Source organism: Mastigoproctus giganteus, chromosome 7 (genome assembly GCF_048544385.1).
Source record: "Mastigoproctus giganteus isolate SK-2022 chromosome 7, ASM4854438v1, whole genome shotgun sequence".
NCBI classification, from domain to species: domain Eukaryota; kingdom Metazoa; phylum Arthropoda; class Arachnida; order Uropygi; family Thelyphonidae; genus Mastigoproctus; species Mastigoproctus giganteus.
The window spans coordinates 162,082,605-162,110,230 of record NC_143581.1 but is presented as its reverse complement, the minus strand read 5'-3'; the positions used below and the strand labels follow the sequence as shown (position 1 = coordinate 162,110,230).

Sequence of the window (27,626 nt, the reverse complement as noted above, 5' to 3'; positions counted from 1 at the left end):
GTTTCCACCGTAGCAATAAAAGCCTTTTTAGTACTATTGTGGGTATGGGAACTGAGATGCTCTCCTCTCCTTCCGCTCTGTTGGTGAGAGGCCAACGACAGGGAACTAGGGTGAGGAATTGTGCAATATCTGACCAAACACTCTCTCTCCCTGGGAAATAAGTTTCTCCTCCCTTATTGTATTAGACTTAAGTTCCAAATGAATAGTTTTATAATTTTATCCTACAGATTCCCAAGATACGATTCTAACAATAGAATAGTTGATTTTGGGTAGACCGAAGAGTTTTAAAGAAGTATGGTTTTAATAAGTTAAAATATCCTAAGACACTGTATTAACTATTTATTAGTTAATTGATTCCGCCTGATTATTGAGAGATACAAAACTCTCGGTCTAACAGTATCCCATGCATTTTTCTTCTCTGCCACATGTCTAATTAGTTCTTGTGACATCCATTTAGGCCTACATCTTGAACAATATTTCTTAATTGGTATGAAAAGCCTAGCAGCTTTCAAGATTATTTCTTTGAATGCTTCCCATTTTGAATTTGCTGTTGGTAACATGATCAGTTGGTCCCACCTTATAGAATTTAAATACTGTCTCAGACCACCGTAGTCTGAGACTATGGTGGTCTCAAATGCACCTAATTCTGCCTCAATAGCATCAGCAATATTCTTGCACCCTTTCTATTTAAGTGTATCCCATCTCTATAGAAGCACTCTCCTGTTAAGAAGCACAGAACATGCTGAGAAAATTTCTACCCCACAAGCTTTGTAGTCTCTCCAGGGCAGAATTGATTGACTAGCTCATATCGTATACTCCCTACTATTGTATCTGGGCAGAATCGCAGACACTTTCAAATTTAACCCTAATTTGTAACTTTTTTTTTTTTGACGTAATTCCACATTAAATCCACAGATCCCCTACTCTTAATGTCATTAATGCCAAGATGCACAACAATATCTTTTTTTCCCCTTAAAAGCTGATAACTGGTCTACAAATTCAACTGCTTTTGCCTCTGGCAGACATTCCCTGGTTCTATTCCACCTGTCCTTCTTGCACAGTATATTTCCTATTTCCCTAACATAAAGTTGCTGACAATAACTACCTCCAGTGGGACCACCTCATTGTGCTTTAATGATTGTCGCTGTGTTGCCTGATGCACAAATGTCAGGGCGCCTCCGTAGCCAGGTGGGAAGGGGCAGCAGTGTGTAGCACACGCTTCTTGATTAGACCGGGGTTCGAGCCCGTCACCACCAAATATGGAGGATGCGGAAAGGTCAGGGAATGACCACCGCATATCTCGGAGCAATATGGCCTTAGTTGCTAATGCTCCTAAAAACCAAATAACAAACAACAAACAAACAAATGTCAGCACTGGCTGTGTCAAGTGGTTGAGAACTTGATGGCTCCTCCCCATTTTAATTTCTTTGAGGGTATCCACCCTACTCTTCAACCTCTCATAAGTGTCCATCAGATTGTAGATCAGATCAAACTCAAATTAAAAGAAAATAATATTAGCATTAGTAGAGTCATATGATGCAAGAAAGCAAGCTTATGCAGCATCAGCCAAAACAAAAAAAAAAAAAAACCCCTTCCACTTCACCCCTCCGTTCATTCGAAATATGTGTCCAGCTGAGCCTTAAATTTAATTAGACTATCAACTTCCACAACAAGGGATGGAAGTCTGTTCCAATATAGACATCTTGGTGCTCCAGGAGCCCTACACACATATGGATAGGGTTCAGGAATATGCAAGGGGCTATAAAATAATAGAATACACCGCAGGTGTCCCTTCTATAGCAGTAGTAGTTAAAAATACTGACTTTACAGTCACAAAGGTGGGTCACCTCTGCTTCCCAGTGGCAGTGTGTGCCCATATCACCAGTGCAGTAGGACAGTTCTGTATTATATCTCTTTATGAAAGGCCAGGTGAAAACATAAACCTTACTATAGATTACTTACAAGCAGTTATAAATTTGTTACCTACTGCAAATATCATAGTGTGTGCTGATGTCAACTGCCGGTCATCCCTATGGCATAGCTGTCCACACACACAATGGACAGAAATTTACAGATTTTATAGCCACCTCACCCTTTCAAGTGATAAATCAACCTAATAACTTACCAACTTTTAGCAGTACCATGTGGGAGAGTGACATCGATGTCACTCTTGCCACCAGTTCAATAGCCTATAAAATTACAGACTGGTATGTCTGTAATTTTATGATGTAGTCCAGCCTGGACTACATCAGATCATAGAGCTATCACCTTCAAACTGAACAGGCAATTACAAACAAGGTTTTAAAGTTATACCTTTTGATATCCAACATTCTTTGTAGGATATCAAAAGGTATAACCTTAAAAAGGCAAACTGGTAGATTTTCGCAGAACATACAGCAGTTGAGCTGCAAAAACAGGAAAATGAGTGGTCTAGATTAGGCAACTGTAGCCCGGATGGTAAGAAAAGGTAAACTGCAGCCATTATCAACCCACTGCAGGATGAAAGCCTCCTCAACAATTCATGTTGAGGGAAATGGACCATAATCTGCCATGCTGGTCTAGTGTGGATTGGCAGATCGGCCTTATTTAGCAGTCAGGGGCTTGAACCCCGGTCTACTCAACGAGCGTGTGCTACTGCACTCCAGCTCCTGACCAGTCAGCTACAGAGGCCTCTGTAGCCAAGATGAGCAAGCACTATGAAAAACATTTTAACAAAAACAGCAAACCTGTCTATCCCATGGAAAAAAAAGAGGAAGCAGGCAGTGCCCTGAACTGACTGTACTCTGGAGAAGGGTGCACTGGGTGAGGAGAATTTTTCAAAGAGCCAGAACATCTTGGCCACAAAATGGGGTGGATGCACTGAGAAATTCTTATAGAATTCTCAGGAATCAGTATAAAGCCTTCATAAGAGACAAGAAAAGGGAATGCTGGAGGCACTTGGTGGGAACTACTGGAAACAATAACCTGTGGGGAGTTGTCTACAAAATAGTGACCAACAAGCTGCCAAGAGATGTCCTAGAAACTACTGTCAAACCAGATGGAACCCCAACCTTGTGTTGGGCTGATTCTGTAAATAACATCCTAGATGGTATTATTCAGACTGAAATTGGAAATCATTCCCTCACCCAGCTGGACATTATAAAAGAAAACACTGAATATGACATGCAAACTGAACCTCTGTTTACTATACAAACTTAGAAATAGCACTATCTAAAGCCAAAAACAATAAATGCCCAGGTTTTGGCTTCTTAGAGGTTGAAATTATCAAAAAATTAGTGGAGATAGCACCAGACAAATTAATAGCACTATATAATAACTGTATGACAGAAGGTATATTCCCAAAAATATGGAAAAAAGCTGTATTAAGATTAATTCTCAAAAACCTTGAGAAACTCCCTACCGATCCCAAATCATATAGACCAATAGCCCTACTCCCTATACTAGGGAAAATATACAAAAGAGTAATATATAGCAGATTAGCTCAGTACTACACAGAAGCAAGTTTACATTCCAACAATCAGTATGGTTTTAAGCAGAGCAACTCTACGGAGGATGCCATGCACCACCTACTGACAACAATTAAAAACTCAGAGGAAAAATATATGCTGGCAATCTCTATTGACTTTGCTGGGGCATTTGACTTACTCTGGTGGCCTAGTGTCCTTAGGAGACTCCGCCAGGAAAATGCCCCACAAAACCTCAATAAGGTAATAAACAGCTACCCTTTAGACAGAAGTGTCTCAGTACACATAAGGTTCCAGGAATTGACACGTCCTGTGAATAAAGGCTGCCTGCAGGGTTCAATCCTCGCCCTTTCTTCTGGAACGTTGTTCTCGAAGAATTTCTGGCCTTGGATCTGGGCCTCATGGAAAGCCTGGCCTTTGCAGTTGGCATAATTTTCCTTTTAAAAGGTAACACACGAGTGGCTGTAATGCAAAGATCAAATTCTACCCTCCTGCAGCTGCAGGATTGGGCACAAATGCACATGCTCAAAATATCATCTGAAAAAACCAAACAAATACTTCTAAAAGGCAATTTGGACATAAGAAGACACACACAAATCAAAATTAACATAACTACTATAAAAATTATAACAGAACAAAAATATCTTGGAATGGTCTTTGATTCAAAATTAACTTTTTATCCCCATTTGACCTACTTGGCGAAGAAAGTGGGAAATTATGCTGGTATGATTGCCAGGATCATTCGAGCAGACTGGGGGCTCAAAAGAAAGACCCTGGCAATCATATACTGTACAATGTTCCTACCTGTTATCACCTATGGAGCTGGTGTGTGATTCACCCGCTCGACCATAGTAAGAAATAGTAATAAATTAGAATCGATACAAAGGACAATGCTACTCACTATTACCAGAGCATGTCGCACAGTAAGCACACCTGTGCTATAGTTGCTGGCCAGAGCTCTCCCACTTTACCTGGAAGTAGCCAAAAGAGGCTTATATTATAGACTTAAAAAGGGCATGCCCACAGAATTTCTGGGCATAGCCCTTGATACAGCCAACACCAATGCTGAAAGAAAAAGAATAGCCACAAAGCTCCATGAGCTATGGCAAACAAAGTGGGAGCAGGAAACCAGAGGTCTGGTTACCAAGAGGTTTCTGCTACAGGTGGCAATGGTTAGCCCAAAGCCACCTAAGTAGTATGCCCCTGACCTTTTACAACATTTATATTGACAGGTCATGGCTCCCTAAAGGCAAAACTAACCTCCTTAGGGCTGATTGATGATCCAAGCTGCACCTGTGGCAAGAGTGAAGACTGGGCACACATTCTATATGAATGTATAATTTATAACATTCCCAGAACACAGATCAGTCCCCTTCCCTGGGGAGAAGAATATCTGTTCATCATAGAAGAGGATAATTATAAAGCCTTTACAACCTTCACACAACAAGTATTTGAAATGCGTAGAACTAATAAATAATAACACTAGTTTACAAATTTAAGTTTGTTCACTGGGGTTTGAATTTCACTAGGTCCTACTGCCGAAATATGTTGCTGTGATTTCAAATATGACTTAGATTTTTTTCTATCACGTCCAGACACATCACAGTTTAAGAAATAAAAAAGTATTGTTTTTTACGAAAGTATATAACTTTATTGTATTTAGTAATGACAAATTGATAGGATTACATTTTCATATATCAAAAAATATGTAAATACTAACAAGTATTAACCAAAATTCTGAAACTTTCATTAATCAGACCCTTATCTCTTTGTTTGAAAAGAACATTTAATCATTTTTCTTTTATGTACAGTGCCAAGTTTCTTTCTTTTTAAACACCAGTAGTAGTCAGCCATCATGCTTGTATTCCACCTTCCCTGGTACCTCTGCTCCATTTCCTTTATGTCCTGATGGAATCTCTCCCCTTGTTCTTTGCTCATCTGTGCAAGATTTTCAGGAAAAATGGGCATGCAAAAAGTGAATTTTGATGCTCATATTGGAACCTAAATTGCAAAGCTTTACGAGCATATTTTGAACAATTTTCTCATAATCCTGTGATTTATGATTTCCTAGAAAGTTTTCCATTACACTTTTAAAAGCAATCCAGGCTTCCCTTTCAACGTCAGTCATAGTAGTTTCAAACTGACCGTCTAAAACCAAGTTTCTAATTTGGGGACCAACAAAGATACCCTCCTTAAGTTTTGCGTCTGGTAAACCGGGAAATTTACTGCAAAGGTACTTAAAGAAGTTGCCATCCTTATTCAGTGCTTTAACAAATATGCCTAACTTGATATTCAGTGGAGGTAAAAGTATTTTATCTGGCTTCACCAAACTTTCGTGCACAATATTTTTTGACCCCGATGTAAGATTGTGCTTCCAAGGCCATTGCTTCTTTGTCCAGTGCAGCACTTTAGCTCTGCTATCCCATTCACAAATAAAGCATGGCATTTTAGTGTACCCACCCTGTTGCCCCAACAACATACATAACACTTTTAAGTCTACACAGAGTTGCCACTCGTGATCTTTATATTTAATTTTTTCCAGAAACAACTTTAGATTGTCATAAGTTTCTTTTAAGTAGACTGAATGAGCAACTGGCACAGATGTGTACTTATCACTGTTATACAAGAGAACACCTTTTAAACTAGTCTTAGAAGAGTCTATAAATAGTCTCCATTCACTAGGAACATATGATGGAGCTCCTGAGGCACTTATTAAACCAGCGATATCACTGCAATATACAAGAGGACCTTCTTGTGAAAAATACTATATAAACTCCCTTTCACGATTTCTGTACTAGGAAAATGATGTACCTGGAGCAAGTAAGTTCTTCACTTGAAGTCTGGATCCCAGAATTTCAGCAGCATACTTTGGAAGACCTAAGTCCCTTACTAAATCATTCAGTTCGACTTGCGTTAAAATATTTTCTGGTTGATAACATTCCTCTTCACTAACTTCTTTAGCTTCTTCTTTGGTGGAAGAAGATGTGGACTCCAAAGTTTCTGGTGGAGGTTTTACAGGCAGGTCAGGTCCATGTGGAACCAGTTTTATGGTTGACAGTAGATCTGGATATTTGATGTCCTTTTTATTTTTTGAATTGTAACCTTTAATGTCATATACACAAAAGTAACATTCGGCATGGCTTACTGGCTTGTGCCACACCATAGGAATAACAAATGGCAAGCACACCTTTTTTCCTTGACTGCATTTTCTAAGATGTTCGACACATGTATGGCATACTTTTATGCAGTGCCCACGATTTATCCTGATTGTCTAGTTTTATGTCAAAGTATGCATAATAAGATTTTTTTTCAAAATTGGTAATATTTTGTCTCTGCTTTACAGGAACAAAACAAAATATGTTGGGACTGTTTATCTACTTTCTGGTTGCCATACTAAAAGAAAACTAACATACAATGAGAGCTCACAATGGTTTTTACAGGAGTACTGTGACCGCATAAGGGATGTGCTACTTATATAGGCTCTGTGGTTGAGTGGACTGTACAAACAAGTGAGTGCATGCTCAGACAAGTTTAACCTGTAACTACACACAGGAGTCTCCCAGACTCCACTCAGAAAATCTGGAAATCAGAGACGCCCAGAAGAGTGGGATGGGGGCCATCTACCTTCCTGGATCAAGGTCAGCTACCTTGCAGTGTGTGTAGTTACGGGTTAAACATGCACAATCTGTTGTATTTGAGGCAAATATTTGATACCGATTACAAATATAGGGGTATAAAACTTGTAAACCATTGCAGAAACTATAGTTATGTACACATTTGCATATAATATTTCCATATAATTTCCCACCACGCCCAGACGATGACTTAAAAACTGTCAGGACTGCAGTATTCTGCACCCTGACCTGACAGAAATCTGACATGAAAAAACTGGATTGACTTGGGTACCCCCCCCCCCTCAGGACTATCCTGCCATGTGTGGGAACATGGAGCACCACACCATATAAGTAACCATATAGGGGAGAGAGCTGTATAGGCAGCCAGGGAAGCAATTAGCTGAAAAATATCAGTAAGCTAGTAGCAAGGGGATACAATGTAGAATGAGTGAATGAGAATGAAAGACAGAATGGGTAGGCTGGGCATTGAGTGAAAGAGTGAAATAGGAATTATAGTAAAAGGAAATAAATGTCAGTTTTGGTGAAAGAAAGAGTGACTGAGTGTTATGGTGAATGGGAATGAGTGGAAGAGCAAATGCAACTGGCTGAAAGAATACTAAGTTAATAATAACTTACATTCCTTTATACATACTAACAAACATTTTCTATGGCACAAACACTATCACTGCATTCTCCTATGGCCTGCAAAATAATTTGTGGCTAGGCCTGTACCACAACTGAAGAAAAACAGAAAGTTGAGGTGCACAGAGTGCAGTGCAGAAAGCAAGAATTGAATAAATGAAATGAAAGCCAGACAAATGTGTGTGTGAGAAAAGAACACAAACCATAAATGTTACAGTTAAGTACACACTAAACCCTAGTTTTAATCTTTTATATTCTTGCTTATTTAGCTTAACTATTGTGCAATTGGTATTTAAAATTACATTACAGACCATTGCATCCCCCCCACCGGTGTGTGCGAAAAAGATGAATGAGTGAGTGGGGAAAAAATATATTATTTTTTTTATTATTATTATTAGCTATATGGTGCAAGGAAGCGTGAGGCTTATGCTGCACCAGCCAAAAAAAAAAAAAAAAATTCCCGAGTTACCCTGAGAGAGAGAAAAGTAGAAGGGAATCACCAAGAAAGAGAAGAATCATGATATCCAGCTCAGGACCCTGGGTGTGCCAAGCCCATACTCACCAGGTGCAAGGAAGCCTGAGGCTTATGCTGCACCAGCCAAAAAAAAAAAAAAAAAAAATTCCCGTTTTAATCTGAGAGAGAGAGAGAGAGAGAGAGAGAGAGAGAGAGAGAGAGAGAGAGAGAGAGAGAGGGGGGTAGAAGGGAATCACCAAGAAAGCAAGAAAGAGAAGAATGATGGTATCCAGCTCAGGACCCTTGGTTTGCCAAGTCTATACTCACTGGATGTGAGCCCTGGGGTAATATATATATAAAATATAAGAAAAAGGTATAAAAATAGAATGCAAGTAGAGTGAGAATGCAGATTATGAAAGAAGTAAATGTCTCTTCCACCCCACCTGGCAGTGGGGGGAGATTTCTCCCCCACTGCCAGCTAACATATCCTACCCCATGGACAGTCTGACCATCCTACTGGATGCAACACATGGATTGGCGCCTCCGTAGCCAGGTGGGAAGGAGCAGCAGTGCATAACACACGTTTCTTGATTCGACCGGGGTTCGAGCCCGTCACCACCAAATACGGAAAGGTCAGGAATGACCACCGCATATCCCGGAGCAATATGGCCTTAGTTGCTAATGCTCCTAAATAACAAATAACAGATAACATAACAACACATGGATTGACAACGATCACCAATGGAGTCATACTGCTACTCCGTTGCCTACAAGCCATTTGGCGATCTGAACTGAGAACTCAAACCCAGTTCCCCTTTAAAACCCCATCCCCAGGTGGGGGGAAATATCTCTGTCTCCTACCCTCCCTGCCTACACCATATTTGCCTGGTGGGGCTCATCCCCTGACCTCTTTGGGGAGATGCCTATTCTGTTGTCTCCATCCTTCTATTTGTTTCCCCAGTCTTCAGTCCCCCCCCCCACTCTAACTATACCGACCGAATATGCCCCAATGCCGTAATCAATGTCTAAATCCAACAGCTTTCTCGTAAACCTCTTTTCCTCTTTTGACATTTCTAAATTCTAGTGTTCAACCCCCCCCCCCCCATTTTTTTTTATATAGGCCATCCCACTGAAATCCTGATGGCGGAGCCTGCCAGAGTACTTAATCTACTGGGTGCCTGACCTGTCCCCTCGTGGCAAAGTGTGGGCAACAGTGGGTCCCAACAGTTAAATGGTCAGAGAAACAACATAACACTACACAACAAACCACTCCCCACACACTTTTGAATCTCTGACCTCCACAGAGTTCTGTGTCACTTACAAAGAATACAGTGTGGAGATAGGGAAGCCCCTGGTACTGTCAGACCAATAACACACTTTACGCTTTAAAAAAAATGTCCATCAGAATGCTAAGTTACTGCCTAATTTCTTCACACTCTGCACTGAACATGCACAAAGATATTCTTCTGTGGCTGTTTCATGTCCTGTTTGTGAATTGAGGATATGTTTACACATCTTCTTAGGGATCTCCCCTGAATACAAAGATGTTGTTATAATTATGGCTAAGGGTTTGCTTACCTTCTTCCATAGCCAGGTGGGCAGGAGTGGCAGTGCGTAGCACATGCTTCTTGATTAGACCGGGGTCCGAGCCCGTGACCACCAAATACGGAGGATGAGGAAAGGTCAGAGAATGACCACCGCATATCCTCAGAGTAGTATGGCCTTAGTTCCTAATGCTCCTAAAAACCAAATAACAACAGTTTACCTCTCTTAATATAATTATGTAGATCCCATCCACACCAGATTTTTTTTTTTTAAGTTTCAACAATTTCTCTTCCACTTTCTTTTCGGTTATCACAAAGTCGTTTACCTACCTATTAGATTTTTATGGACTTCTGGCATTTCCCTCCCTAAAGAACTCTAACTGTGTGAATATAGATGTGAAATACATATTCATTTTATCAGCAACCTGAGCAGGAACATTAACAGTTATACCTTCAATGTTAGGTGGATCATTATGATGTAATCCCTTCCTTTACTATTAATATAAGTAAGGAAGTCTTTGTGCCATTCTTGGCATTCTTTGCCAGAAATTTCTCGTAATCTGCCTTAGATTTCCTAACTTCCTTTGTGACTTGATTACAGACTAGTTTATATCTGCCACAGGCTTCTGTATCACCTGATAATTTATATTCATCCCATGCATTTTTTTCCTCTGCCTCATCAGTTTATCTGACATTCATTTAGGTCTAAGCCTGAAACAGTATTTTTTAGTTGGTATGAAAAGTTTAGTAGGTAATACAATTACTTCATTGAATACACTGTCTTGAACGTCATCAGTTGGTCCTACTAAATAGATTTTAAAACTGTCTGAAAACACTATAGTTACCATTATGAAAGCAGAAGCCCACTCCTTTGCCCCTGACAGTAGTCACATCTTTAAGTAAATCCCACATGAGTATGCTGTGATCACTGCCACCTAGTGGGTCTTTTATCTGCAGATTCTTAATGAGTGAAGGGTCACTGCTGATAGTCAGATCAGGAGTGTTGCATTCTTTCATTGTCTCTGTAATATGCTGGTATAAGAATGCATTCATCCAATAAATCCATAAAAGCATTGCTACTGGGTGAGTGACCAAATCACAAGGTCTACTCAGTTTATGGAAGTTCAAGTCCTCCCCCCCCCCCCATTAAAAGGCATTCTGATTTACTGGCCCACTCTATTTCTCTGTATAGTTTTTGTCATTATGCCTATAACACACTCCTACTCTTTTTTTTTTTTTTTCCAGTGTTTATGTTGCACCAACATTGCTCTGTGACCACCTATGTTGACTTGATGCCCTTAACTTCAGAATGCTCTCATAATTATGAATAAAGGTATGCTTACCTTTTTATGCTGCTGCTTTTAATTTAATTGGATAGATTTATGTCATGAGTGAGATCCTCAAGTTCAGTTGAAGATCTCACTTGTGACATTAATCTATCCTATACCTTATTTACCTTTAGTGGCAATAATTTCTCTTGCAGCTTTCTTTCAGTTATAAAATCATTTAGCTCCCAGTTAGAATTAAGTTTATTTCTGGTATCCCAACCTTAAAATTTTTTTTCACTTGTGAATGTAGATGTAAAATATCTATTTAGTTTGTCAGCAACCTGAACAGAATGATCACCAGTTAATACCATTCATAAATAGTGGACTAATTGATTAATTTCTGTCTTTTTAGCACAATAAACAAATAATTCCTTTCTATTCTTTTCTTTTCAGTCTTAGTGAAAGACTTCTAATAATCTGCATTACCATGCCTGACCCCCTTGTGGTTACTTTGGCAACCATACATTGGCAACTAGTTTATATGTACTGTTGGCCTATAGTGTCCTCCTTATAATTTATAATTATGCCATGCATTTATCTTCTCTGCTTCTAGTTTCATCAGTTTATGTGAGATCCATTTAAGTTTAAGCCTTGAACACTATCTCTCAGCTGGTATGAAAAACTTAGTAGAAAAACTTAGAAAAAACTTTCTTGGATTACTTCCCCGAACCCCTCCCATTCAGCATTTACGTCAGTTAAGGATATCAGTTGGTTCCACTGAAAATATATTTAACTCTCCAGTACCATTCTAATCACTGCTACAAAAGCAAAATCACTTCCCTTTATTTTTAAATATAACTATATCTTGTAAATCCCATTTCAATATGCTGATCGCTGCCACCTATCAGTTCCTCTACATGAACCCTCTTAATGATTGAGAGTAACTGCAATCAAGAGTGTTGCTTTTTCTTGTTGGTATAGATAAACAGTTTTCCAGCAAAGTGCGAAATGTTCTGCTACTGAGTTACTTCACAAGTTCCAGCTAATATGTGGAAGGTTAAAATCTCCATGATATAACATTGATTTGTTGTTCATGCCAAAGTTACTCTACATTGACTGGATTGTTGGATCACTTAAAAGACACATGTGCCATAAGCAGAAATTTAGTCATTGATAAATTTCTAACATCTAGAGTCATATTGCTAATTTAGATGTTTATTGCTCACGTACCAGCACTCCTTTTTAATCATTGTTGTGTGTCATAAAAATTATTTTAAAACTGATATTTAGTTTGGGAGCTGGCATTTTCTATCCAGTATGCTTAGCTTGGGAGAAGGGAACAGTAAACATTATTTTATAATTTAAAATAGTTGCTACTAAAACTTGCATATATTTTATTATTTCAAATTTAATATGTATTTAATTTCCAAGTTAGCATATTAGTCTTACACAATAGGAAAATAAAATACAGCAGAAACAGCAGTCCACACTAAAAACATCAATAAACCATATGTTTTATTTTCTTGTTGTAAATAGTCATAATTGCTACTGTGGTATATATTTTTTAAAAATTTTAGTCCATTTTGTTTACTGCAGGTTTTAATTTCAGTCATTGTAAACACTGGATAAAGTATGTAAATGTTCACAATAAAATGTGTGTTTTTTTTTTTTTTTTTTTGTTTTTTTTTAGTGACTATACTTTGATTTGCAGTAATGGATACAGCCACTCCACAAATATTTACTCCAGAAGAATGGTGTAGAAATAATCAGCGAAGATTTAATCAGTCAGATATTAGTCGTGCTGAATGGCACAGGTGAGTAATGTGATTACCTGTCTAATTTTTAATTCTTATTGTGTATACATTTGATTGGAATTTTTTATACAAATATGTATACCATTGAGATATGCATATTTAGTCACAAATTTAAAATATAAGCACTTGGTAAAATTTTATACTAAATTGTTTGCTTGGGAGCAGCCTACTATAATTGTTCAGCCACTTGTTATGTGGCGGTGGACTTCTGGTTCATTTCCTCCCTTGTTAATCACAGCTTAGTATCCAGTAAGTGAATGTATTGATGTTAAAGGTGTTGGCATCAATCATTGCATTTGTCTGTAGCATTCAAAGATGAAAGACAACAGTCTTTCATCTTTGAATTCTTTGACAACAGAAGTATTATTAATTAATTCATCTTTGACAACAGTAAGAAGTATAATTATTTTTATTATGGATATTAGACATTTCATTACAGAATGAAAATAATGGTATTTGATTTTCATGGACCCATAGTGTAAGTGTGAAACTGGCATCATTCTACTGTACTGTAATGTCACTTTGAGACACTTTCTCCAGTATATCTCATAAGGGTGTCACATGAAGAGGAATTAAGAATCCTAAGCAGCCAATCAAGTAGTATTGCCACAGTGCAGATATTTATGAACAAATGACATAATGTAGGACTCCTCTACCTTAGTGGAACCATACCTGTCCAAGGAGACTTATTTTCATATGTAATAAATGAGTTGCTCAGAGTGGGCAAATATAACTCTGAGTCCCTGATCTGTTGAAAAAGTATGATTGCGAGATGTTGCCTACATTTGATATGTAGTGTAATGATGCGGGCAATATTTTGAAGTCTTATTTTTGTAGATTGTTCCAACTTTTTTTAATAGTTATGGTCATGTTTATTCTCAGTACAAATATTTCTGTTACATCCACTACGATAAATATATTTTTTGAAAAATAAGTATGCTATATATTTTTTTTTTCTGTATGGTACAGGATATACAAAATTCTATGTAATTTGTATGGTTTTATCCTCAAATGGCAACATAACATGTTATCCAGTATTTATCTTGTCAAGTTCACAATTGTTGCATTTTATAGAATTCCCTGGGCTCCATTGTACCCTTGCTGACTTTTGTTTGGCCTCCACCACGGCAGTGATGATCACAAATGTGCATCTTTTATGAATTTTCCCGTATCATTGCAGCACGGTAGGTCTACTTGGTGGCTTATTTTTAAACAATTTTTAAAATATATGCACTGGTGGCAGGCTACAGCTCATTGAACTTGTTCCTTCTTGGAGTTTCTAAATTCTGCCATGATTGCATTATGGTGCCATCTACTGTAGCGTGCACATTTTCCATTTGGTGAATAAAAACTCAATGATATTCTCTATATTTATATATAGAAAATATACTCTGTGGTATTCTCTCTTATTCTCTATATAGTGTTTTTCAGGTTTGTATTGTGCACCCTATTCACACAATAACATTTTTAGTTTTGTAAAGGAGGTTTGCAGACACCAGCCAGTGTTGCTTTCTGCAAATAACTGTCCCTTACCTCATTGATAAACATGCTTTGAAGGCTTTCAGTTGGTTATTAACCCTTGTATAATTACTGGAATTATTGGAATAAGTTGTACTGCACTTTTCTTTTTTTTTTTTTTACTTCACACTTGGGCCTCCTAAAATTACACTGTGTAGGATCCCTAACATTCTTAATCTGTCACGAACAAATATTATTTCCTTTTCCTTTGACTTGCTTTTCATCATATGCATTTCATATCTTTTGTATTTTATTGCAAATGGCTGACACTAGCTTGTACAGTACTGAAAGATTAGTAGTAAACAACAGGATGCACAAAAGAGCATTCACAGCAAGACCTGTAAAGAGCATTCACAGCAAGAGTCTTTAAAAAACAAGTAGTTGCAAATTGTATTTTAGTGATCACAGTGACATTTTTAAAATTGCCATTGATTCTCCTTCATTATTATTAGAGTTCATCATTAGATAGAAAAATATACAAAAATCAAAAACAAGTTGATATGAGAACTTTTTACAGAATAACATCTAGAGTTAAAAAACAGAATAAATAAAACTAAGGCATCTTTGTTTTCCTTTCATTTTCACTAACCTAACTAACTCAAAAGCTCTGGTCACTAACAAGCATTGCACTGACTCGACATGGCAGGGCTGGTAACCTAAGAAAGGAAAGAAACTGTTTGGGCTAAAAGAGTGAAAGATGAATTAGGAAAACCTTAAAGAACAAGGTTTTCTCTGGCCTTTTGAAAATTAATGTTATCAGTGAACAGATACCTCAGATACTGTCAGTCAAACAACCAATAATGAAATCTAGTCCTACAGAAATGCCCACTTTTCTCATTCTTAATGCCAACTTATGTCTCTAATTGGAAACAAAAGGCCAGTCCTCTTATCAGTCTTCTGCAAAGCCCAAAAAAGCAAGATAATCTTGATCAAATGTAAAGCTTATACTTATTGTAATTTTTGACTCACAAGGCATTGTTCATTATGAATTTGGCCTGAGTGGTCAAAGCAATGAATCTGTAATACTACAAAATAGTTCTGCAGTGATTGCATGTTGCTATTCAGAGAAGATAGCTCAAAAAGGACTTCGGGGAATTGGTGTTGCATTATGTTAATATCCTGCACATTGCACTTTCCATTCAAGAATTTTTTGTTAAGCACTTCATCACCATGGTTGTCCACCATACGTTGAATTCATTCTCCCTGTAGAATCTATTTTTACCTTTTTCTTGGCACATAATAGCCACTGCTGCTAATGTGCCAGTAAAATTTCAAACCAAACCAAAGTCTCCCTGTGATATATTTTTTTTTTTTTTTTGTTGTTGTTGTTTTACAATCTTAAAGCTCCCTTGAAGGATTATGGATTTGCTGTGACTGAGGAAATTATTCAGAATGAAATACAGGAAGTATGAGTAATTCCAAAAGTATCCTGCCAGGAATGTTTTCAGTGGTTGTAGAAGTATTGGAATTAGTATTATATTGCTATGAGACTACTTTGAAGGAGATCCATATGAATAACTGGTAAGCATTATCATTTCACAGATATTAGTTTATTTATTCATTCCAAATACTAGTGTCCTAAATGTTAGTTCAATTGCGATCAAAAGATTCTTTGAACCTTTTGATCATACCTTGTTTTGCTCAACAAGTTTCCAAAAAAAAGGTGCATATATGACTCAAACTGATAACAATTCTGTCTACAGAATCCATCATTTCAAACGTTCATCAGTATCTTATTACAATACATATCAGCCCTTAAGTTGTATTACACTGAAGTAGAATAGAGAAAATGCAGCAAAATAATATACAGAGGAATAGTAAAGGATAGCGAATGCTTATAAAGCATTTGCTATCCTTTACTATTCCTCTTTTACTAGTTAATAGACTAGTAAATCCTTTACTAGTCTATTAACACGGTACTTGAAGATCTCTAAAACTTTGCATTATACAGAGGAATATATGGATACAGGACTAGAGTGACCAGATGTTATGTTCATGATTTTTGGGTGTAATGCCTTGGTGTTTTGGTCTGCTTTTTTGCTGAACTAAAGTATATGTGGTTAAAATGAATAATATAAAACCTTGTTAATTTAAAAAAATTACAATTAATCGTGTATCAGGCACATATTTTACATCTAACGTAACAATATACATCTTTATAACAATGTCCGACAAAGTGCAAGGGCATTGTTATAAAACCTCAATGTGAACTGTATGTTTGCTTCATCATGCACTATAAATTGATATCATGTGCTGTTTACCTGTTTAAAATAATCACAGTAAACTGAAGCACCCTATAATTATTGAAAAAATATAGATCAGTGAATATTAAATTTTCTTCCAATTCCATATGATGCATGTGCATAAATGCTTTTTAAAGAAGAATATTGAAAGGAATGCATGTTGATCAAAAAAAAAAAAAAAAAAATACCTTAATGACAAAGATGTATGTATGACATATTGGGCGTGGTCATGCCAATATAAAAGTTTACTCAAAATGAAGAAAACATAAGCAAAACTGCCACTTTGAGCAGGGCCTTGTTGTACATGCTAAGCAACTTCATGATAACAGAAAAATTCCATCCCTCAGTACATGAAAAAAATCCCTATAATCCTACTACTACATGCATTTTGCTGTCTCTAACTAACACATGGATTCATTGGCTTGTGGGCCCTCACACGAACTTGATTCTGATTACAGGTTGATCGAATGAATCAGGTCTTTTACTAAAGATTATTTCGGAGAAGAATCAAGATGAAGTGCTGCCAAGTTTAAAAAAAATAACAAACAGTAAAACATCATTCTTTTCAGATTATGCTAGTTGTTTTTGAAACAATGTACAAATGTTTTGTACAGTAGTTCTAACATTTCTAACAAAATTTAAGAATGGACAGGAACAGTGTTATTGCAGTATGCAGTTGATTGAGCTGTAAAATAAATTTTTTAAAAAGTTGTGCTTTTTTTTGAAAAATGGGGAAGAGTGTTGCAACAAATGCAGTTACAAGCCAACTTCATTTGTTATTCAGCACTGTCATGAGCAAGAGTTTACAATCTGAACTGTTATGAGTAGGTACTTTACAAAAGGAGATATCAGAAATGATTTAAAGTGAATAGAATTATACAAATTTGAATTAAAAAAAAAAAAAAGAAATGTGTAGCTTTTTGGTGATAAAACTTAACTCTGTTGATTAAAAAAAAAGAAAAAGTGTATTAATATTGGGAAATTATCCAAGCAAGCAAGCTTATATGGCATCAAAACAAACAAAAAAAAATCCTACATCATTTGTTCATTTTCCTCCAATAGTTTGCTTCTTCTTCCTTGAATTTATTCAGACTATCCACTTCCACAACAACAGATGAAAGTTTATTCCAAAAATGAACTACCTGAAGGGAAATTTCCTTACATCTGTCCTGCAACCATCCTTCCTCAGTTTGAAGTTGTCTCATGTGTGTAGTCTCAGCAAGAAGAAGAATGTTATCAGTATTGCGCTTGCTCAACGGCTTCAAACCCTTTAAACATTTCAAATCAGATTACTTTGCAGGTGCCTAGTCTCCATTTCTTGAAGCATTTCTTGATAAGACCAACACTGTTTCCCTCATCAATCTCAACGTCCGTCCTTATCTGCATCCTTCCTAAGATAAGGTCTCTGGACCTGTATGCAGTACTCAAGATGTACAATGGGATATTCACCTCCTTATTCCTGCTAGCAAAGTTCCTGTATATCATTGACAACATCCCCATGAGTTGTCCAGACAGCATGTTTGCACTGCTCACAGAACTTTATATTAGACTGAACAATAACCCCCAGTTATTTTTTATATTACACTACTCTGAATGTGGTACCACATAGTTGGTATTTTAATCTGGGATTACTGCTGCCCATATACAGTACTTTGCATTTGTTGATTTTAAACTTCTACTGCCATTTCTGTGCCAATCTGCTTAATTTTTCTATTGACTTTTTTTGCAGTAGTTTACCTTGATTATTGTCATTAACCACCCTGCCAATCTTTGTATCATCTGAAAACTTGGAAATTAAGCCTTATATACCTCCATCGATGTCATTAATAAATATAGAAAACAACAATACCCCAGCACTGAATCACCATGCAGAAATCCACTAATAACATTACTCCACAAAGAGCAGTATCCATTGATAACCACTCTGTCTTTTGTTATTCAGTCATCCCTTTATAAATAGTAGTAACTTGCCTTCAATGCCACACTGCTCCAATTTGTACAAGCAGTCTTTTATGTGCAATGGTATAAAAAGCTTTCCTGAAATCCAAGTATATGATATCAAAATTATTTTTGAATCTAGTTGTTTTGTTACTGCATCATCATATCCAATCAGATTGGTGAGACAAGATTGCCCCTTAATAAATCCATGCTCTGACTGCAGTTGAACTGCATTCTTCTCTGGATGGTCATGAATTATTCATTTAACCATGACTCCATTATTTACCCAGAACAGGAGTTAAGCTAACAGGTCTGTAATTACTCGTATCATCTGTTGATCTCCCCCCCCCCCTTTGATTTGGGGAAACATTTGCAAATCTCCAGAATCCAAAGGTGCCCCTGTAATTACAGCTAAAGGTTTTCTTACCTACCTTACCTGCTTCAGTTAATATAATTGTACAGATCCCATCTACCCCAGGTGCCTTTTTTATGTTCAGCTTCAACAATTTCACTTCTGCTTTCTTCTCAGTTATTACAAAAATAATTTAGTTCTCTGTTAGAGTTTGATAAACTTCTAGTATCCCCTTCCTTAAATTCCTCATCTGTGAATATCACCAATAGCCTGTCAGATTTTAAGGAGGGTAAAGAGAATATTATTATTCATGTGGGGACTAATGACATTGAGCATACACAATCTGACGATTTGTTAGACAAATATAGGACCATGCTGAAGAAATGCCGCAAGTTAGGTCACAATGTCTATGTGTCTACAATTCTGCCCAGCCATGATAGGAGGGATTATATGCTGAAAGCCTTGTGGATTAACTCAAGACTTGAAGGACTCTGCAAGGCTTTTGGGAGGAAATTTCTATCAGCTTGGCCCACACTTGTAGGTAGAAGGAATCATCAAGAGTTTATGCCAGTATTATTGAGGATACCTTAAAGGTTCAGGGAAACTGCTAGTTTGGGGGGAAAGGGTAATATAGATATGTGTTTATATGATAATATTGGTCAAAGTAACACTTGCACATACCTTAAAAGTTCTTGTTTGTTACCGCAACAAAGCATATTAGCAATATATTCTGAGGGCAGAAATGTTTCAAATGAGTGGGTAGCCAATGCCAATGAAGGGAGCTTAAATAACTTTAAGGGATGTGTCAGGGTAGTTAACTATACAAGAACACTAATTCTTAACTATTTATACAGTAATGTCAGGAGTGTTGTCAATAAAATGAGTGAATTCAAACTTCTGGTTAGGACATGTAACGCTGACATGTAGGGCTTACGGAAATGTGGTGCCACCTGGAGATAGGGGATGATGAGTTTCAGTACGATATGTATAATGTATTTAGGAAAGATAGGGAAGATAGAAGGGATGGTGGGGCCATGCTTTTTGTGAAAAGAAGCCTGAGCGCGATGAAAGCTTTCCTGGATTCAGACATTTTGCATGCTAGTATAGAAGCTGTATGGTGTGAGATAGTTGAAAGCAAGGGTATAATGAGACTGGGAGTAATCTACAGGCCAGGTGATTGTGAAGATTATGAGAGCCTCTAAATGCAAATGGAATGGACAAGTGAGAGAAAGAAAGAGAGAGTCTTTTTTTATTGCACCAACTTCAATTGGAGTTACATGATTGGATAGTGTTGCAATGTCCCTTCATGGTGAAAAGGCCAATGAAAAGTTGCATCAATGTCTTATTATGGGTCATCAATGTCTTATCAATGCATCAACATCTTATTATGGGTGATTTTAATATGCCTCTAATTGATTGGAGTAAATGGGAAGGAAACTTGACATGAGGGACAAAATTTTTAAATTAACTAGATGATTTCTATTTGTATCAACATGTCAGTTAAAGTACTATGGAAAAGAATATTCCAGACCTCATCATCACCCATGAACCAGGTGACATAATAGGGCTGACAGTACAGGAACCAGTAGCAGGAAGTGATCACATAGTTCTATGGTGGATGATGAAGAGAGGTAGTAGTAGTTAAAGGCAAAAGAATGGGTTATAATTTCAGGAAAGGAAATGGCTTAAGGTGCTACATGGTCTCTATTAACTTGGCAGATATCACACAGAGAGCGAATACAATTGAATTGTGATATACCTTTATAACATTAATCACAGAAGCTTTGAATGCTAATATACCATTAAAAAAATACTCCACGAGGAAGATTCCAAGTTGGATGAATAAGGAAGTTGCCAGATTACTTGAGCAGAAAAAGATGGCATGGAAAAGTTACAGAGCAATAAAAAGTACTGAAGCTTATAACAGCTACAAATTGATCTGTAATAGTGCCACCGAAAAGGTTAGGCTGGCAAAGGCAGATTATGAAAAATCGCTTGCAAAGAGTGGGGATAAGGAATTCTTCACGTAGATAAATTCAAAGAAGAGAAGGACAAACCAGATCGGACCCTTATGTAATGGACGTGGGATAGGATTAGATACCCAAGCTGAAGTTGCAGATGAACTCATCAGTTATTTTGTATTGATATTTACAGAAGAAAACCCCTTTGTGTCAATGAGATTATGGGAGTGAAGTTGAAAAAAATGTAATTAATGATGTCAATTTCCCATGTTTATTTAATGAAAAAAGCTTCAAGCCTACAGGAAAGTAAGGCTACTGGGCTTGATGGCATATATCCTGTAATCTTAAGAGAGGCTGCAAGTGAGTGCATTAAACCATTAAAGCTAATTATGAGAGTATCACTGGACTCGGGAGTAATTCCGTTGGATTGGAAAAGTGCCAATGTATCTTCAATACATAAGGGCTGTTCTAAGACTGAAGTGGGAAATTACTGGCCAGTCAGTCTAACTTCAGTAGTAGGAAAAATCGTGGAGGCAATGATCAAGGGTGGAATTCAGGATCATTTAGATAGAAATGGAATTCTGAAGGATACTCAGCATGGTTTTGTAAAGTGAAAACCATGTTTAACTAATATGGTTAGCTATTTTGACAGGATCATTCAAGAACTGGACTTGGGGAATAATATTGACATAGTTTATTTGGATTTCAGCAAAGCATTTGACTCAGTCCCGCATGAGCAGTTACTTTGTAAGCTGGAACAGGTTGGAATCACAGGGAAAATCCTTAGATGGATGGCTTCAGGACAGGAGGCAGAAGGTTGTGATAAATGGTTATTCCTCAGATTGGGTTGATGTAAGAAGTGGGGTTCCCCAAAGATTAGTATTAGGACCACTGTTGTTTTTGATTTTTGTAAATGAATTGATGAAGGGATAGAGGACATGATGTCTAAATTTGCAGATGGTGTAAAGATTGGTAGAGTAGTTAATGATCACTGCCAAGCAGAGCTTCTTCAGAATAATCTAGACAGACTTCGGGGATGGTCAGAAATATGGCATCTGTGCTTTAATCCAGCAAAGTGTAAGGTATTATACCTGGGTAACAGTAACCCCAAAATAACTTCCACACTTGGTGGAGTTGAACTAAAGCCGGTAGTGGAGGAAAGGGACTTGCGTGTTACAATATGGTCAGAACATGAAGTTCTCTGATCGTTGTAGACAGGTTGCAAGGAAAGCCCATGATATCCTATCGATGATTTATCAAACAATTGCTAGTAGAGATAAGGATGTCATAATCCCATTATTATACAAGGCTATTGTTAGACCACACTTGGAATACTGTGTTCAGGTATGGAGACTGCACCTTGTGCTTCTTGAAAGGGTCCAAAGACAGGTAACTCGCCTGGTGAGATCTGCAAAAGGGCATCCATATGAGGAAAGACTTTGAATATGTGCGTTGCAGAGCTTGGAAACTAGATGCCTTAGAGGAGACTTGATTGCGGTGTTTAAGGCTCTGAGAGGCATAAGTAAAATGATTGAGGACGAAATTTTCATGGTTATAAATTATTCTAGAACTAGGGGCTATAATTTCATGTTACGGGGGGGAGGAGATGTTTAGACTCGATTGCAGGAAGTTTTATTTTAGCCAGCGAGTTATGAATTACTGGAATAAGTTACCTACATGGGTGGCAGAGGCTGACAGTTTGGGGAAATTCAAAGCTCAAAGGCCTCCCTCCTAATGGGAGAGGGGAAATGCATAGATTGTTTATTTACTTTTCTCTTATTAATTATTTATTTTTAAAAAATTTTCTTCTTCTTATTTTTTTTTTTTTTTGGCTGGTGCAGCATAAGCCATTAGGCTTCCTTGCACCATGTGGCCATTGCTAATACTAATATAGATGTAAAACAGCCATTCAGTTGGTCAGCAACCTGAGTAGGATTAACAGTTAATCCATTCATTTATAGTTGATCAGTGTGATTCAACTTTTTTCCTTCTACTGTTTATGTAAGCGAAGCAAGTCTTTGCATCCTTACTTCTCATAATCTGCTTTAGATTGCCTAACCTCCTTTGTGACTTGATTGTTATCTAGTGTATATCTACCATTGGCTTCTCTATCACCTGATAATATATATGCATCCCATTCATTTTTCTTCTTTGACACAAGTCTTATTAGTTCACGTGACAACCATTTGGGTTTAAACCATACAGTATTTCTTAGTTTGGTATAAAAAGCCTAGTGGCTTTACAGTTACTTTCGTCCATGTTTCCCATTTAGAATTTGTTGTTTGTAATTTCATCAGTTGGTCCTACTGCATGGAATTTGAAAACTGTCTGAGACCACTGTGTGTAGCTACCACTATGAAGGGGAAAACCCTTCCCTTTGTCTTTGCCAGTAGTTACATATTTAAATAAATACCACATCAATACCTGATCACTGCCACCTGGTGGATCGTTTATCTGCAAGTTCTTTATGCATCATGAAGTGTCACTGCTGATAATCAGGTGAAGAGTATTGTTTTCTCTCAATGCCTTTTTAACATGCTAGCTTAAGAAACAGTCATCCAATAGATCCACAAACTTCTTGTTACTGTGTGCACAACCAACCCACAAGGTCCAGTAAATATCTGGAAAGTTAAGTTCCAACATTATAAGACATTCTGATTTACTGGACCACTCTATATGTCCATACTGTTGTTTTCATTATACTTATCACAGTCATTAGGCCTATAACACACTCCTACTCATTTTTCTTTTTCCAGTGCTTATGTCATCTTGATGCATTGTCTTAGATGCTGTGTGCTTCTTAAGAGCATAACCCCTCCCTCCCTCCCTACTGTCCTTTCTGTACATGTTGTACTAACCATATACAAATTCTGTGTCCCTTATATCTGAGTGACATCATATCTCCGATATCTTTATAATGGCCTCATTTGATGAATTCATCTCTACTTCAAATTCATCAAATTGGTTCACTATGCTTTTAGCATTAGTGTACATATAAGTATACATGCTTCTGTCACAGCTCATGTATTTGCTTGTTCCTTGAGGAACTCTCCAGCCGACTTTGAAATTCCCACACTTTGCTTTTTTTAGGCTGATTTGTGATCCAATAGAAGCAGTGCAAGAATCACTTGCACCTTTGCCTACAGCTGTTGTTAATGTGTTCACTTTTGTGTCTCACAAAGCAGTTTCTGACCCACCTAATACTGTCTTCATAGCATCAGCAAATATACTTGCACCCTTTCTATTTAAGTATATCTCATCCCTGTAAAAACAGCTTCTCCTATTAAGAACAGACCACACTGAGAAAAATTCTACCCCATAAGCCTTACACAGTCTTTTCAGGGCCGAATTGATTGTTTTTATAAGTTGAATAATACGAGGAGAAATACCAATAGCCATCAAATTTGTGTTCAAGCTTTCAGTCACATGCATTTTGTCATCATGGTGTGATCCAGATGAAGTTGATGCTCCTGCTGCTGCTTTTCGGCTGTTAGACTATTTTCGGCATGATGGGCACAGCTTCTGGCCTGGTTTTATGTCTACCTTTGTTAGTTATTTCAGGTTGTCTGCCATTGACAAATCAATTGGTTGTAAACTTTTTTCACCATATGACTTTTCTTCTGGAAAAGATTGCAACATTACCACTGCAAAAATTCAAATTTTGTCAAAAGCAAAGCTTTCATGATGTAGACAAATTGTCTTCTTCACCCAGTTTTAATCTACAATGTCAACCTGTCAGCTGTTGTTCTTGAAATTCTTTAAATAATTTTAACTCAGTTTTGTGTGTATAGGATAGCACATGACATTTAGAATTATCCATATGACTGATGGTGCATGAGTCCAGCTTATCTTCAGCAAAATCTTCTGATTCCATGGCTTTCATGCTGACTAATAAGTGGATGTTTCTGCAAGCAATGAAAACTTAATTAACTTTATTACAGTCAAACAAAAAATAGAGAAACAAAATAAACACTGTTCATCATGAAGTAAAACACATTAATAACAGCATGGTTCAAATATCAGCTATTTATACTTTTTTGTATGATTCTAGAATATTCTATAATTCTTGGGTATTCTTCTGGAATAATCCAGAATTCTAGAATATACTCTATTTCTAGATTATTCTAAACATTAGGCAGGATTAGGGAAGTGTTCTGCAACAAAAAAATCTCACAAAATAACAATATGGCACATAAAACTACTTGATGTTTAGGCTCAATTTTAAGGCCTTAAGTGCAAAGACAAAAAACATAAAACAGATAAACCATGGTCCTTGTAGCTGAAACTCGGTTCTTTCCAATGGTGGCAAAAACGAGAGAATTGGTGTCCCACATTAAGATATTTGCCCCTTAAGATAGGTCAAATTTGACTTTCAAATTTTGAGTCAATCTTTGAAGGAAAATATCTCAGCCAGAAAACAAGTATAAGAGCTGATATTTAGTTACGCTGAATTCATGCAGTTGGTAAGTGGAATGTCCAAAGAAGAAGGTACCAAAGGCTTTTATTTCAAAGTTATAACTTTCAAAAGTCTTGCTTAAATTTGTCGTGACAAATTTTTGGTGCCAGTTTTAGACTGCATTGTAAAAAATGTGAAAGTTTTTGAGCCTGGACACCAAAAGTTTTGCATCCTCTGACAAAAGTTAACTAGGCATACCAAGTTTCAGAGCACTACCTCTCACCGTTGTGCAACAAAACTTCGAAATTTTTTTGTGATTTATTCCGCATAACACCAAGTGATCCACAAAAAAAGGTGCTGGTGCCTCAAGCATACTATATTTTGAACTGAAATTTTGCACAGCTTCATTTGAGACCTGTTTAAACATCCACACCAAGTTTCAACAAAATTGAAGCTGGTCGAGCAGGGACCCCTAGGCCACTTGACATGGAATGACCCTGGACAAAGAAAAGGTTGCTCTTACCAGAAAAGCTTCAGTTCTGCAAGTTGCAGTTTGGGGACTAGGCACCTCTTGGGCAGATCTGATTGAGGTGTTTAAGGTTTTGAATGGGTTGCATAAGCTTAGTGTTAATGGATTCCTTCCTCTTGCTCATACTACACACATGAGGTGGCACAAATTCAAATTGAAGAAGGATGATTGCAGGATAGATTGTGTGGAAATTTGCCTTCAGCTAGCATGCAATTTATTTTCTGAACCAACTTCCATCTGGTGTTGTAGAGATAGATAATTTGAATAAATTCAATTTTTAATTATAAAAACTGTTAAAGGATGGTCAAGTGACATGGGAAGTTTTTTTTTTTTTTTTTTTTTTTTGTTGATGTTTTGTAAGCTTGCATTACTGCATCATTTGCTAAGTACTACTAATACTAAAATGATCCATAAATTGTTCTTGAAGACAGTGGCCTGATGGAATTGATTAATTTCTTGAAAAATGTAAAATTAAATAGAATATTAGGTAATTAAAATAAAATCACTGCATAAATTAAAATAGTAATGAATGAAATCATTGTAAAGTTAATGTATTTGCATCATTAATTCATAGCAGAATTAAAAAAAAAAACTGAACTTTGTATATTGGGTATCGTTATTATAACGTCTCATTGTAATCTTTCACTATGAATTGTCTGTCTCTTTTACTTTGAATAAGTAACACTTCCTCAATAGAGAAATCTACTGTTACTTATTTTTGGTTGGGTACAACCACCCAGACTACCATTTTCAAGACTACGTGGCCTATCATCAGTTGGTGATTTGGTACCTAAGATTTAACAGCTGGTAAACCCACTTGTGAATTATTTACTCAATACAAGAGATGCCAAAAGATAGGCCTTGGTCCAAATAGTCTTGAAATAGTGCCATATGGATGGTGCTACTCAACTCAGAATAAGTAACAGCAGACTTATCTATTGGAGAAGTGTTACTTTTTTAAAGTATAAGAGATGGGCAACTCATTGTGAAGGATTTCACAATATGAGATGTTATAATTATGATGCCTAATATACAAACTTTGGTCCATTTTGAACATTCAGTTATGAATTACCATGATACTTTTTCAGTGGCAGTACACTGGTATGGTCAGAATTTCACTTCTTTTCTAAAACTTAAGTTCTGCTCATTGAGTTCTTAATTAAGAACTTTGTGCCATGTTTTTTTAATGTTATATTATATTATTTTGCGAGGTGCTTTTGGCCCTTTATTTTAATAATTAAATATTTATAACTTTGTATGGTAGCATTTTTTAATGTATTTTTAATTCATGTTTGACCCTGTAGAATCTATGAGCAAAGTCGTCAACTAAGTAAGGAGAGGGCTATTATTACAAAATCTACACAAGACACAGTTACTGAGCAGTTAGGTTACAAAGCAAGAGAGACATTTGATTGGAAGAAAGAATTAGAAAAAACTATTGAATGTATTACTACTAAGATACAGAAACTTATTCTGCAAAAAAAACGACTCGATAATTCATTGGATGCTGCTCAGTTGTGCTTAATAATAGCAAGTGAATGTCTTGATTTAAGGAAACAAAGAGTGTCAAGTGATATTGTGGAAGATGATGTGCAAATTGGTCTTTTGAAGGTAAAATTAGTATTTTTAGTCATTTAAATTAGCTTTCATACGTTAATGAGGATTTTAGCTAGATCGTAGACATTTTTAAGAAGTTATCCTTCCAAGTACTAGGCGTCTTTCTCCATACTGGTTAAGCACTTGGATCTTTGTTGGTCACTGCCCATTTTACTTTTCTCTCGCCTTAGAAATATATATCACAGAGTTGCTCTTTAGGCAGTGGGGGTGCTACCTGAGGCATCTGCATTGGGTGCAAGAGTTAATTTATTGATGTAATTGTATGATATAGT

At 36.8% G+C, this 27,626-nt stretch overlaps 1 protein-coding gene across 3 annotated transcripts in view; it reads left to right on the top strand.

Annotated features, from left to right (window-relative positions):
- LOC150083297 (tektin-4-like) overlaps window positions 1-27,626 on the top strand; it is a 164,659-nt gene that overhangs the window by 70,952 nt on the left and 66,081 nt on the right. For all 3 annotated transcript variants that reach the window (XM_090377956.1, XM_090377957.1, XM_090377955.1), the window contains exons 2-3: window positions 12,677-12,800; window positions 27,042-27,348. In XM_090377956.1, coding sequence (XP_090234082.1) covers window positions 12,700-12,800; window positions 27,042-27,348 — 408 coding nt within the window. In that variant the 5' untranslated portion in view covers window positions 12,677-12,699. The remainder of the gene's footprint in view (window positions 1-12,676; window positions 12,801-27,041; window positions 27,349-27,626) is intronic.